This window comes from Dermochelys coriacea, chromosome 3 (genome assembly GCF_009764565.3).
Source record: "Dermochelys coriacea isolate rDerCor1 chromosome 3, rDerCor1.pri.v4, whole genome shotgun sequence".
In the NCBI taxonomy this organism is placed as follows: Eukaryota; Metazoa; Chordata; order Testudines; family Dermochelyidae; genus Dermochelys; species Dermochelys coriacea.
The window spans coordinates 136,145,160-136,157,815 of record NC_050070.1 but is presented as its reverse complement, the minus strand read 5'-3'; the positions used below and the strand labels follow the sequence as shown (position 1 = coordinate 136,157,815).

Genomic DNA, 12,656 nt, shown 5'->3' with positions numbered 1-12,656 from the left:
CTCGGGAGGAGACAACCCCCACTCCTCAACGAAGCTGCTTCTTCCTACCTCAAGAGCCCGACTCCCCAAAGTAGAACACTTTAAGAGAGTCATAGTTACTCCCGCCCGTACTTATCACATAGTTAGTAGTGTTTGGTAGATAGTTAGTTTCCCCTCCGGGGGTATGCCCAGGTCTCCGGGGTTTAAACTCTGTGAGTTCTGTGGTAAGTTTATGCCTAAGAGTGATCCTCAGTCGTCCTGCCTGCGGTGCCTTGGTAAAACTCACCAAAAGGACAAGTGCCACATTTGCAAGGGTTTCCTCTCAAGAACCCTTAAGGACAGAGAGCAGAGACTGAAACTCCTACTCATAGAGGCGGCTCTGAGATCGCAATCCGACCTGGGACCCAACAACCCAGCACCGAGCACGTCCTCTTCGTTGCACAGTGCTCCGGCGCCACCGGCACGCAAATCGGGCCAGACTAAGGACTCTAACGCCCACCGGCACCACCACTCTTCGGGACATAGGGCATCAGCATCAGTTCGGCGCTGTTCTCCATCTCCGGTGCCGGTAAAGAATAAGAGGCCGGTGAGGGGCCGATCACCTCCCCCGAAGCCTAAGGGGCTAATGCCATCCGCGAGTGGCTCGGCACAGACCGCGTCCACCTCGCTTCCCCCCAGGGTCTCGTTGACTCCTGCCCTGGCCGGGGTCCAGTCGAGTCCGAACCCTTCACAGTCCCCAGACCATCTGGTGGACATACAACCACCGACGCCGGAGGTGTTCGAGGCAGCAATGGACCTGATGCACCTCCCGGTGCCAGCCTCCCCCTGAAGGAGGGACAAGTATCCGGCGACCGCACGGCCCGTTTCACTCCAGGGGCAAGCCAACCATGATGGCTCATCGGTCTCCATCTCCGGCACTGCCCGCACAGACGCAGGAAGCACGCTGCTCCCTGGAGTCGAGTTGTCGTTCGTTGGCAACCCAGGGGACTGCTCCTCCGTGGTCTTATTTGGAGACCTCAGAGTCGAGGTAGACTCAGCTCAATCGAGCAGATCGCGCAGCAGAAGTTCTCGGTCCCGGCGCAGTCACCAACCATACCCGGCACCATGGCAACAGCAGTGGCAACCACTTGCTCAATGGCCCTTCTGGACACCCTGGGCATACCATCAGAGCCAGGGTCAAGTCCATGGTCCACGCTCCAGAACGGTGTCAGTGTCCTTGGCGTCATTCATGCCACAGTCAGTGCCAGCACCGCCGCTGATGGCACCGCCCTCAACTGGAGCGGCCCTGCAGACTCACATGATTTTGGCACCGATGCCTCAGCCAGCACTGGCACTGGCTCCCCAACTGACAGCACCAGTGGAAGCCTCAGCTCTGTCTCTACCAACCTCGACGGTCTTGGTCCCACCGGTTTTACCTGCCCCGGCACCGACTGCAATGCAGAGTTCTTCATCGGTGCCGGTTCCACAGACCGAGTACCGCGTGCTGAGGGACCCCGGGAGGGCTGAAGGCAATGAACTGGGTCCACCTCTGGTTCTCTCTTCCTCATCTTCACCTGATGAAGCGGGTCATGGGGACTTCATCGGCCCAACTTTGGAGGACAACTGGGTTCTTCAACAGCTTTTGAAGCAGGCCGCCCAAAGCCTGGGGATTCAGGCAGAGGAGGCAGAAGAAGACTTAGACCCGGTCATAGACATCCTGGCTCCCTCCGGCCCATACAGGGTTGCATTGCCATTTATCCAGTCAATAACTGAAACATCCAAGAACTTGTGGCAAACCCCTGCTTCTCTGGCACCTACGGCCAAGAAATCTGAGTGCCGCTACTTTGTTCCCTCTAAAGGGTATGAACACCTTTATACCCATCCTCCTCCGGACTCTTTGGTGGTCGACGCGGCCAATCAGAGAGAACGTCAGGGGTTTCAAGGCTCCACCCCTAAAAACAGGGATGCCAAGAAACTGGACCTGTTTGGCCGGAAGGTCTACTCCACAGCAAGTCTACAGCTTCGTATAGCCAACCAACAGGCCATAGTAAGCCGCTACAGACATAACACCTGTTCGTCCATGGCAAAATTTATGGCGCTTCTGCCCCAGGAAGCTCGGGGGGAGTTCTCTGCACTCGTGGAAGAGAAGTTGGTCTCCCGAGCATCTTTACAAGCGGCCCTGGATGCGGCGGATGCGGCCTCTCGCACTTTGGCCACAGGGGTGGTTATGAGGAGAGGCTCCTGGCTACAGGTCTCTGGTCTTCCCCACGAGGTCTAACAGATCATTCAAGACCTTCCCTTCGAAGGTGTAGCTCTCTTCTCCGAGAAGACGGATAAGAGACTTCACAGCTTGAAGGACTTGAGGGCTACCCTTCGTTCGCTGGGGCTTCACACACCTGTTACCCAGCACAGACAGTTTAGGCCTCAATTGGCTCCTCGTCCTTATCAACCCCAGAACCGCCAAGACACTCCACGTAGGCGGAACAGGAGCACTCAGAGGAGGCAACGTCCTCCCTCTGGGCAAAACTCGGGCCACCCTAGGGCCCCACAGGGCTCTAGACCACCCTTTTGAGGATGCGGTCGAGGACAGCTTGCCAGTTCGACCTTTGGATCCTTCCCATCTTACTTTCTCATCCGGTCTATCCCCTTTCTACCGTGCCTGGTTTCAAATTACTTCGGACCGCTGGGTGCTCCGCATGGTAGAGAGGGGATATTCCATCCAATTCTGTACCCTCCCGTCCCCCTACCCCCCTTCCCCGTCCCTCTTCAAGGACGCCTCTCATGAGCAACTTCTGTGTCAAGAGTTGCAGTCCTTCCTCTCAGTAGTGGCAGTGGATGAGGTTCCTCAGGAGCTAAGGGGCAAGGGTTTTTACTTCCTGTACTTCCTAATACTGAAGGCCAAGGGGGGCCTCAGACCCATACTGGATCTGCGACAACTCAGCAAGTACGTAAAGAAACTCAAGTTTCGCATGGTCTCACTAACCTCCATTATCCCCTCACTGGATCCAGGAGACTGGTACACCACACCTCGACTTGAAGGATGCGTATTTTCATATCTCAATAGTCCCACATCACAGACACTACCTCAGATTTGTGGTGAACACAGGCCACTACCAGTTTGCAGTCCTCCCGTTCAGACTGTCGACTGCCCCGCGAGTATTCACAAAATGTATGGCAGTCATTGCAGCTTTCCTGCACAAGCGCCAAATACAGGTTTTCCCATACCTCATCGACTGGCTGATCAAGAGTTGCTCGAAGGCCCAGGTGGAGGCTTAGGTCTCCTCAACTTAGGTCTCCTCCTGAACGAGGAGAAATCAACGCTGTCCCTGCACACTCCTCTCCCTTGTGCTGAGAAACCCTTGCGCTGTGGGATTTCTACATAGAGCACTCGATCCACCTGCAGCCCTCATTCCTCCCAGGGGTGCGAAACACACTGGTGGACAGCCTCAGCCAGACCTTCAACAGCCACAAGTGGTCCCTTTGGCCAGATGTGGTGAGCTCAATCTTCCAGTTTTGGTGCTCTCCCCAGATAGACCTGTTTGCCATTCCGGACAACAAGAAATTTCAGATATTCTGTTCTCTCGGGAACCATGGTGCGGGGTTCATCGGGGACGCCTTCCTCCTCTCATGGGAGGGCTGCCTGCTGTAAACTTTCCCACCCATCCCCCTAGTCCACAGGGTGCTTCTCAAGATCCGCAGGGACTGGGCTCGAGTCATACTAATAGCGCCAGCGTGGCCGCGTCAACATTGGTTCACTTTGCTCCTGAAAATGTCCATAGCGGCCCCTCTCACCTTACCAATGGTTCCCGACCTGATCACACAGGACCAGGGCCGTCTCCGGCACCTGAATCTGGAGTCGCTCCACCTTACGGCCTGGATGCTCCATGGCTAAGTGCCACAGAGCTCTCTTGTTCGGACCAGGTCAGACAAGTCCTCCTGGGTAGTAGAAAGCCCTCCACTAGGGCTACTTACCTGGCTAAGTGGAAAAGGTTCTCCAACTGGGCGGAGCAACGTAGTCAGACGCCGCTCTTCGCCTCCATGCCATTTTTACTGGACTACCTCCTTCAGCTAAAGTACCAGAACTTGTCTCGGTCATCAATAAAGGTGCACTTGGCCGCTGTCTCTGCCTTCCACCTGGGTTCAGACGGTCTTTTGGTCTTTGCAAACCCTATGGTCAGTCGTTTTCTCAAGGGTTTGGACAGGCTCTTCCCACACATGCATCAGCCTGTCCCTGCCTGGGACCTCAATTTAGTCCTCTCCAGGCTTACAAGCCAACCATTTGAACCTCTGGCCACCTACTCCCTGCTACATCTCTCATTCAAGGTTGCCTTCCTCGTGGCAATTTCCTTGGCCCGACGGGTCTCAGAGCTCAGGGCCCTCATGTCTGAGCCCTCTTACACAGTTTTTCATAAGGATAAGGTTCACCTTAGGCCTCATCCAGCTTTTCTCTCAAAGGTTGTCTCCCATTAAGTCATTCCGGAAATCCGTCCAACTCTTCAGAGCCGTGGCAGACAGAATGAAGGGCCTTCCGGTATCATCTCAACACATATCGTCATGGATAACGTCCTGCATTAGGGAGTGCTATACCCTGGCAAAGTAACCCACTCCGCAGATAATCGCTCACTCTACCAGGGCCCAGGCCTCCTCTGTGGCATTCCTGGTACAAGTCCCTATTCAGGAAATCTGCAGGGCAGAAATGTGGTCCTTGATACATACATTTACGTCGCGCTATGCAATTACACAACGGTCCAGGGACGATGCGGCTTTTGGGAGAGCCGTGCTCTTTTCTGTGGATAACTCCAACCCCACCTCCTGAGCTCTAGCTTGTGAATCACCTGCTTGGAATGGACATGAACAATCACTCGAAGAAGAAAAAATGGTTACTCACTTTCTCGTAACTGTTATTCTTTGAGATGTGTTGTTCATGTCCATTCCAATACCCACCCTGCTACCCCTCTGTCAGAATGGTCGGCAAGAAGGAACTGAGGGGGTGGTGGGGTTGGTGGGGTTGGATATTGGGCGCCATGAAGGTGCCACCCCAGGGGGCGCCCAATCCGACCCTACGGACGCTGTTAGGGAGCCACTCCAACAGCCTTAATGCAGTGTAAGCCTGAGGTGCGGGGGGGTTCCCCCATACAAAAGTTCTTGGGCTTGGGGAAGAAGGTGGAGGTTTTAGCTTGTGACTATCATTGAGCTGAAATGTTGGCCTGTGCTGCTTCATGGCTTGTTGTAAGTGGGTACTGTTGCATCATACTGTAGTGAGTCTACAATTTACTTGTGATTCTTGTTCTGACGTTAGTAAATCTGAAGTGTTGTTTTAATATGTTGTTGAAAGGTATGCCAACTCTCTACTTCTGGAAGTGTTCCATTTTCCTATTCGTAAATTGGTTTATAAGTTAGGTGTGGGGGCTATATCATGCCTTAGCCTAGGGATGGACTCAGTAATAGGTTTTTTCATATTGAATTGCTGTGACCCTGCATAGCACTGTGCTCTCAGACATCATGCCCATATAAAGAACTTGTAACCAATCAACATTCTAACCCATCAGCATTCTAGAAGTTGGAACTTCTGCCGTCATTCCTAGTCTTCATATTCAGTCACATTGATGTTCGGGTGGTAGGGCAGCAGAATTACATTATTTTATTTTCTCAAAAGGTGATGGTAGAAAATTATTCTTTCCTTTCCCATCCAGTGGAAATCTGTGGTTTTTTATGTTCAGATTTGTTACCTTTCATAAATTGACTGTCGGTGATGGGCAGCAGACAGTTACAGAAATATCAGTCCTCTGTGCACAGAACTCTCACTGAAGTCAATGTCAGTTCTGTGCATGCTGGGCTTGCAGGATCAGGCCCTAAATGTAATGGAGAATCAGCTTCATGGGTAAAATGTCTTATTATTCTGCTGATTAATAATCCAGAATGAACCCAGCATCTTTAGCTAAACTTTATTTCAGCTTGTTGTGGAGGTAGGCTTAAAGATTTATTTACTATGTAATAGTGCTTTACAGTAGTGAAGTTGTTTGAGGCACATGACACAGCCTTACGAAGTAATGGATTTGATGTCTGTGGAGGCAGATCTGGCTTTCAGAGTTAGATTTACATAAGTTAATTCAGGACGAGCTCAGTGAGTTAGGGGAGAACTCTGCCTTGAAGATTGTGAGGTGCAGTTGAGTCTGGTCAAGAGTGAGACTGGAGAAGCTGAGAGATCAGTCAAGTTGTAATCCGGGGCAACACACTCATTTCTCCTTACTTATGCTCCAGAATGTAGTAGCATACATTCCCTCTAGGGCCATGGCTTACCCATTAGCCAGAGTAATTTGCCTACCATTCAGTGAAACACAAAGTTGTACTTTGCACAGTTCCTGCAAGAGTCATTAGCAAGGGAGAGCTCTATTGATCCATCTTCTGGCCTGCCTTTCTGGAGTGTGGGCAATGATCTTGTCCTTAATATACACAGCAAGGCTCCTTGTAGAGCAGGGGTGGGCAAACTACAGCCCGCGGGCTGGATCCGGCCCCTCAGGGCTTTGGATCCAGCCCACGGGATTGCCCCCCATGGTGCCGCAGGCCCCACTCAGCTCTCAGAAGCAGCCAGCACCATGTCCCTGGGGCCCGGAGGGGCGGGGGGGAGGCAGAGGGCTCTGTGCATTGCCCTTGCCTCCAGGCACCACCCCCCACAGCTCCCATTGGGCAGGAACAGGGAACCGCGGCCAATGGGAGCTTTGGGGGAGATACCTGGAGGCGTGGCAAGGGCATCACACGGAGCCCTGTGCCCCTCCCTTCCCCAGGGGCCACGCAGGGACGTGGTGCCTGTCACTTCCCAGAGCAGCGCAGTGTGGGACCAGGGCAGGCAGGCAGGGAACCTGCCCTGGCCCCGGTGTGCACCGCTGCCAACCCAGAGACGCTTTAGGTAAGCGGGGCCGGAGCCCGAACCCCTCCTGCACTCTGTCCCCCAACTCCCTGCCCTAAGCCCCCTGCCTGCACCTCACACCCCTTCTGCACCCCAACTCCCTTCCCTGAGCCCCCTGCTGCACCCTGCACCCCCGTGCACCCAACCCCCTGCCCTGAGCCCCCTGTCACACCCCGCATATCTCCTGCACCCCAACCCCTTGCCCTGAGCTCCCTCCTGCAGTCCGCACCCCTCCTGTACCCCAACCCACTTCCCTGAGCCCCCTCATACGCCCCGCACCCCTCCTCTGCCTCAATCCCTTGCCCTGAGCCCGTTCCTGCACACCGCACCCCCTCCCACACCCCGCACTCCCTCCCATACCCCAATCCCGTGTCCTAGCCCTGCATACAATTTCCCCACCCAGATGTGGCCATCAACCCAAAAAGTTTGCCCACCCCTGATGTAGAGTCTCTTTAAATTCTCCAGTGAATTTAAATGAAAATCCTGTCAGGATTTGCTGAAAAGATTCTGCAGTTCTCTTTGGTTATTACAATTTACACCTGTCTGACCCCTGACCACCTCCAGAAGAAAGTGAAAAATCATCTTTTCTTTTGCCACATCTCACCTAGTAGATATTTGAGGAAGTCTGAAAATAATGGGGAAACAGTCTCCTTCCACCTCTTTTGCTTTCTTCCTTTGAAGCTAGGGTCTACCCACCCATTTTATTTTCCTGTTGTCTGAACTGTTTCTTTTTCTAAAGTACTACTTCCTTCTGCAGACCTCTTTCCCCTCAAGTTTTGCTCAACTGAACTATTTTCCTGCCCTATGTAATACTGTTTTTCCTAGCTATGTATTGCCCCAGTAATTTGTTGTTCATGGGTAACGCCTCTGCCCAGCCCTCTCTCTCTCTCTCAGCATGGTTCACTTGTTACAAACCAGTTATCCATGACTTTAACATTTTGATTTCCTCAGCTAAGGAGCGGAGTCTGTAATGGGATTCCAATCATAAATATTTGGCCAGTTTTAAGTTTTCTAGCAGATCACCATATTTTAGTTAGTACAAAATTGTATGGAATAAATTGTTCCTTGATATGAATATGGATTGGAAAGTTCATCTGGAGCATGATTAAAAGCTTATTGAAGTCAGTGGAAAGGTTTCCATTAATGTTATGGGCCTGATCCAAAGGAAGTTGTGCACGAGCAGGCTAGAGTTTTGAGGCCGCTTACAAATTCTTTAGAAAACATCAGAAATTAGGCTCAAATTCTCCTCTCGTTTATAGTGGTACAATCATATAGTGAGTTCAGTCTGTAATTGAAGGGAGAATTTTGTACATCATTGTCCTTTATTTGTACACCATTATTTTAATATAGCTTGACTGATTAAAAAAAGCACCTATCCTAAGCTCTGGACACTGTCCCAATACTTAAGATACAATAATCTTTTAAAAAAAAAACAAAAAGAAAAATGTAAATGGCTCAACTCACGTAACAGAAATAGCCAGCCAGCCAGTCAAATGATGCAAAAATACTCCACATGCTTTGTGACATAGCATGACTAGGTGCCATAGCCCTATCACAAAGGCCTGAGGAAAATAAGTGGGACTGACAATGCATCCTGAAGGCTAACAATTAATATTCATATTGAGCCTCATTCTTCAAGGCGCTGGGCATCCTTAGCTCCCATTAAAGTCCCCTGGTAAAGAAACCTGTTGAGACTTAATAGAGTAATGTTGCAGGATTTCAGCTAGTGAAGGAACATTTTTGCATGAAATGGAAATCAATATATTGTAATTGACCCCAGCACACAAATCAGCATGTGTTTTGTGTAGCACTAAATCAAGGAGAGTGGTACATCTATATGGAAAAATTATAGAATTTGATAAGTATGAAACCAGTAGGGCTCTACAGAAATCACTCTACAGCCTGTACATTCCAACAGAGTAACTAAAACACATAGAAAGGTTAGTGTTCACAAAATTGTACAACAGGGAGGTAGATATCTATTAAATTGTATAGTATAGTTCAAAAACCCCTATAAGAAAGGTTTTCATTTTCTGTTAAATTTCTTTGGGACTTTTCCATAAGGACAGAAAAAAGTAAAACATTTTACCCGCATATTTTGGAAGATTTAGATTTATGTCATGAATATGAAAGAAAAAGTACAAATAAATTAAGACAATTTACTCTAAGATTCAGATTATAATTAATGCTGTATTTTTCACATTAATTGGTAACTTCACAAAGGGTATTAAACTCACTGTTTGTCCCTGAGGGAACAGTTAGGAAGAAACTCCATGAATCAAGACTGTTTCCTATCCCCTATGTTGAAAAACCATGTAAAAGAAAGATCTGGCCTTGTAAGAGCAGGTTAAGACTTTTGGTGTAATACCTTGAAAAGTGGATATGCTGATCATCTGCTGCTTATTAAAGGGGAACTTCTGATATTTTAGCTAAATGGGAATGTTTAAACAATGCTGACTATTTCAATATCACAAGTTTAATAATGGTTATCACTTTCTTTTCTCCTATTAGGTATCCAAGGCTGCAGCTGATTTATTGGCGTACTGTGATGCTCATATTGGAGAAGATCCCCTTATTATACCAGTGCCTGCATCTGAAAATCCCTTCAGGGAGAAGAAATTCTTTTGTACTATCCTTTGAGTCAGTCTGTAATTAAAAATGTCCTTTGTGAAAATCCATTACTGATGGTGCATGCTTTTAGCATTAGATTTTCCCAGAGTTATCAACAATTAAACCCACAGTTACAACATTTTTAGAAGCACAATACATTTTTATGGTAAATAAGTGGTTTACATGCAGATTTAGGATATCCTCACTTTCCTGCCAATGCATAAGTTTAATAATTTCAGTTATTAATAAAGATTGTTTTGATTTTCAATGAAAGAACCAAATATAATATTAAATGGTAGATATCTTTGCCAGTCATAGATTCTTCTGAGACCAAAATCAGTCATACATATTCTTGAACCTATTTTTAATTTTCATTTTCGTAAAAGGTGAGTAATTTATTTTCATTTGCCTTGACAAATTTATATCTAACAAAAGCAGAATGACCTCTCTTGAAGCAGAACGCCAGTTACTGCTGTAATGCTGCTTGGAATGGTCAATCCTGTACAGTAAATGGTATTTATAAATGTGGATGTTTAGTGAACACTGTAGCAAATTTTACTTTAAAACTTGGTGGAATTAAGCAACATTGTGAGTCTGAAATTTCCTTTACTGAAGAAAATAAAGGCACGCACAATCTAGGGCTTGCTTTTTTCCTTTAGCTTAACTCTGCACCAAGAAGGCTTATAGAAATACAAAAAGCCATTTGCCTCCCATTCTAAAATTGTAATGATATAAACTTGTAGGAAGCTTTGAGTAAATTCTTGTTCATTCTTTCAGTTCGGCTGTGCTACGCAGCATGTAATGCTGCTGCTTTTGAACAGAAGTAAAGTAGGCCCTCAGCTAATACTTGCTGCTGATTGCAACATAGACTTTAAAGCCTCAAACCTGCCCTGGTGTAAGCCCTCAGTGAGGAATGTGTGAAATATAAATACTTTGTTTAAAACAGATGCATTTAGAAGAAGATAAGGATGATGTACTGAGCATGAGTGGTATATTTTTCACCTTAATTAAATGTTTACATTTATAGTCTGTGCATCTACACTGAAATAATCACTGCCGTATTGCTTATTTTTCAAATATCTGATCCTATCTATACAATCCCTCCAGAACAAAATGTCAAGGCATTGGGAATGGTAAATGCAGTGCTTTGAAGAATGTGCCAGAAGACTTCTATAGGTTTAGATGTTCTGTGCTGTCTTGACACACTGGTTCATTGCATAGAATGTTCTGTGCGTGTGAAAGCGTAAGGCTTCGGCCAAATCCTGTTCCCACTGAAGTCAATAGAAGTTTTGTTATTGACATCATTAGGAGCTGGATTTTTTTGCACTGATTTTCACCTGTTTTTGTTGTTGTGGCAATAAACACTGATAAATTCCTGGGAAAAATTAAATAAAATAACTGAAAATGAAAGGCCCTATATATATCAGATACCTTATTATAAGTGGAACAAAAATCATTTTCTGAAAACTTTAAAAAAAAACATTGTTTCTTCTTGCTTAATAAGGTTTTTTAGGGAATCCTTTCTACATAGTAAATGATGTTGTAACTTCCATAAGGCTGCTCTGATCACCATGGTAACATGTTCACTTGTCACTCCTCAATGTATACACTTTTAATAGAATACAGAGTAAGGGGAATGTAGGCCACACAGCTGTATTCTCAAAGGTTTTGTATGAGTTTGCATTTGTGGCTCATTAACATAATCTCATCTAGCATTTTAATATTGCAACAGCTTATTTAGAATTCTTGTTTTCTATTTCAAATTATTTCTGTAAATTAAAGAGCCACATCAAGTACACTTGAGCATCAGTGTTTAAAAAAAGCTGTGTTTACAAAAATCAAGTCTGTTCATTGGTAAACTTATATTGAAATGAAAACAAGTCATTGTTTTGTGCATGATGGTCTGCACACTGAAACCCTGCTGGAATTAGTCTTAAATGTTTCTGTTCTAGTTTTTTAATAACCCACTAGCATGTTTATAACAACTTTCATCCTCTTGAACAAAGATCAGTCTAAAACTCAGCCAAATCAAGATAATTAATTTTATACCTACTGAGACTCTTCTGTGCTTACAGTAAAAAGGGGGTAAATATGTAATCCATACTTGTATTGTATGTATATAATATATCTGAGGAGACTATACCACATGACTCTAATTTTATTTGGAAATGGGATACCCTTCTCCCATTGTCACAGACTGTTCACATTCTGTTTAACGTGTGTGTGTGTGTGAGATGGGCAAACAGTGCCTAATTAGAAAGACCAGATAGGACAATGTAGTGGTAACAGTTCTGGATCACTTAAGAATTGCCCTTTATTCAAAGATTAATAACAGAATATATCTTTTTAAGGTGTTTATAAGGTGAACTCCATAATTAAGGGTGGAACTAGCTTTCCCATTTATGCTTGTTTGGGCCATGTGACACCTCTAACATTCTCAAGAATGGTCTCTTTCAGCCACAGACTTTGCCCATATCCCCATTGGATTTTTATTATTATTTTACCACACTTGCAATGATTTGCATCAGCTGCTTTTGAAAGATGGAATTTAGTTTCATGTTTGGAAATTTCTTCCAACACTACTTAAGCTTTTTGACCATCTTAGCTCCAAAAACTGCTTGTCCCAGAAACTTCACATGAAAACTTATTTGAAAGGTATTGTACTCTTCCATTCCCCACAAAGGGACTTCAGTTGATGAGAGAATATGCTGTCTATCCTGTGACAGAGATTTACTGGTTCTTCTTTGAGTGATGCCCTGTGGTGCTCCACTGTAGGTGCAGCAGCACCCCCTGCGGCTGGGATCGGAGATCTTCATGAGCAGTGCCCATCGGACCACACATGCCCACCTTCTCATCTCCCACCATGAGCAGGATGTGTATATATAGCATTGTGTGGTCCAACCACCCCGTGTTCCATCTTTACCCCCTTTGGTCTGGGATGAAATCTGCAGCAGAGCCCCTTCTCCTTTTGAACTGTTAGATAGTGCCTTAGCTATTAATTTTTAGTGTAGTTTAGTCGTTACTTCTTCCTTTCTCATCCTCTCACTTAAAAAAAAAAGCTTTTCTGTCTTCTTGCCCTCCCCGTTAGTTCATAGCTTAGATCTGCGTTTTCCCACTTCCTGCCCTTCTCAACCAGGAAGCTTTTCCCCTCACCCTTATACCCAGATCTCCTGGGTTTAAG

The 12,656-nt window shown here is 46.5% G+C and overlaps 1 protein-coding gene across 5 annotated transcripts in view; it reads left to right on the top strand.

Annotated features, from left to right (window-relative positions):
- The window catches only part of GNG4 (G protein subunit gamma 4), a 39,367-nt gene extending 29,254 nt beyond the window's left edge, over positions 1 to 10,113 (top strand). For all 5 annotated transcript variants that reach the window (XM_043511407.1, XM_038395890.2, XM_038395894.2 and 2 more), the window contains one exon: positions 9,377 to 10,113. In XM_043511407.1, the coding sequence (XP_043367342.1) occupies positions 9,377 to 9,505 (129 nt within the window). In that variant the 3' untranslated portion in view covers positions 9,506 to 10,113. The remainder of the gene's footprint in view (positions 1 to 9,376) is intronic.
- Positions 10,114 to 12,656: the final 2,543 nt, after the last annotated feature.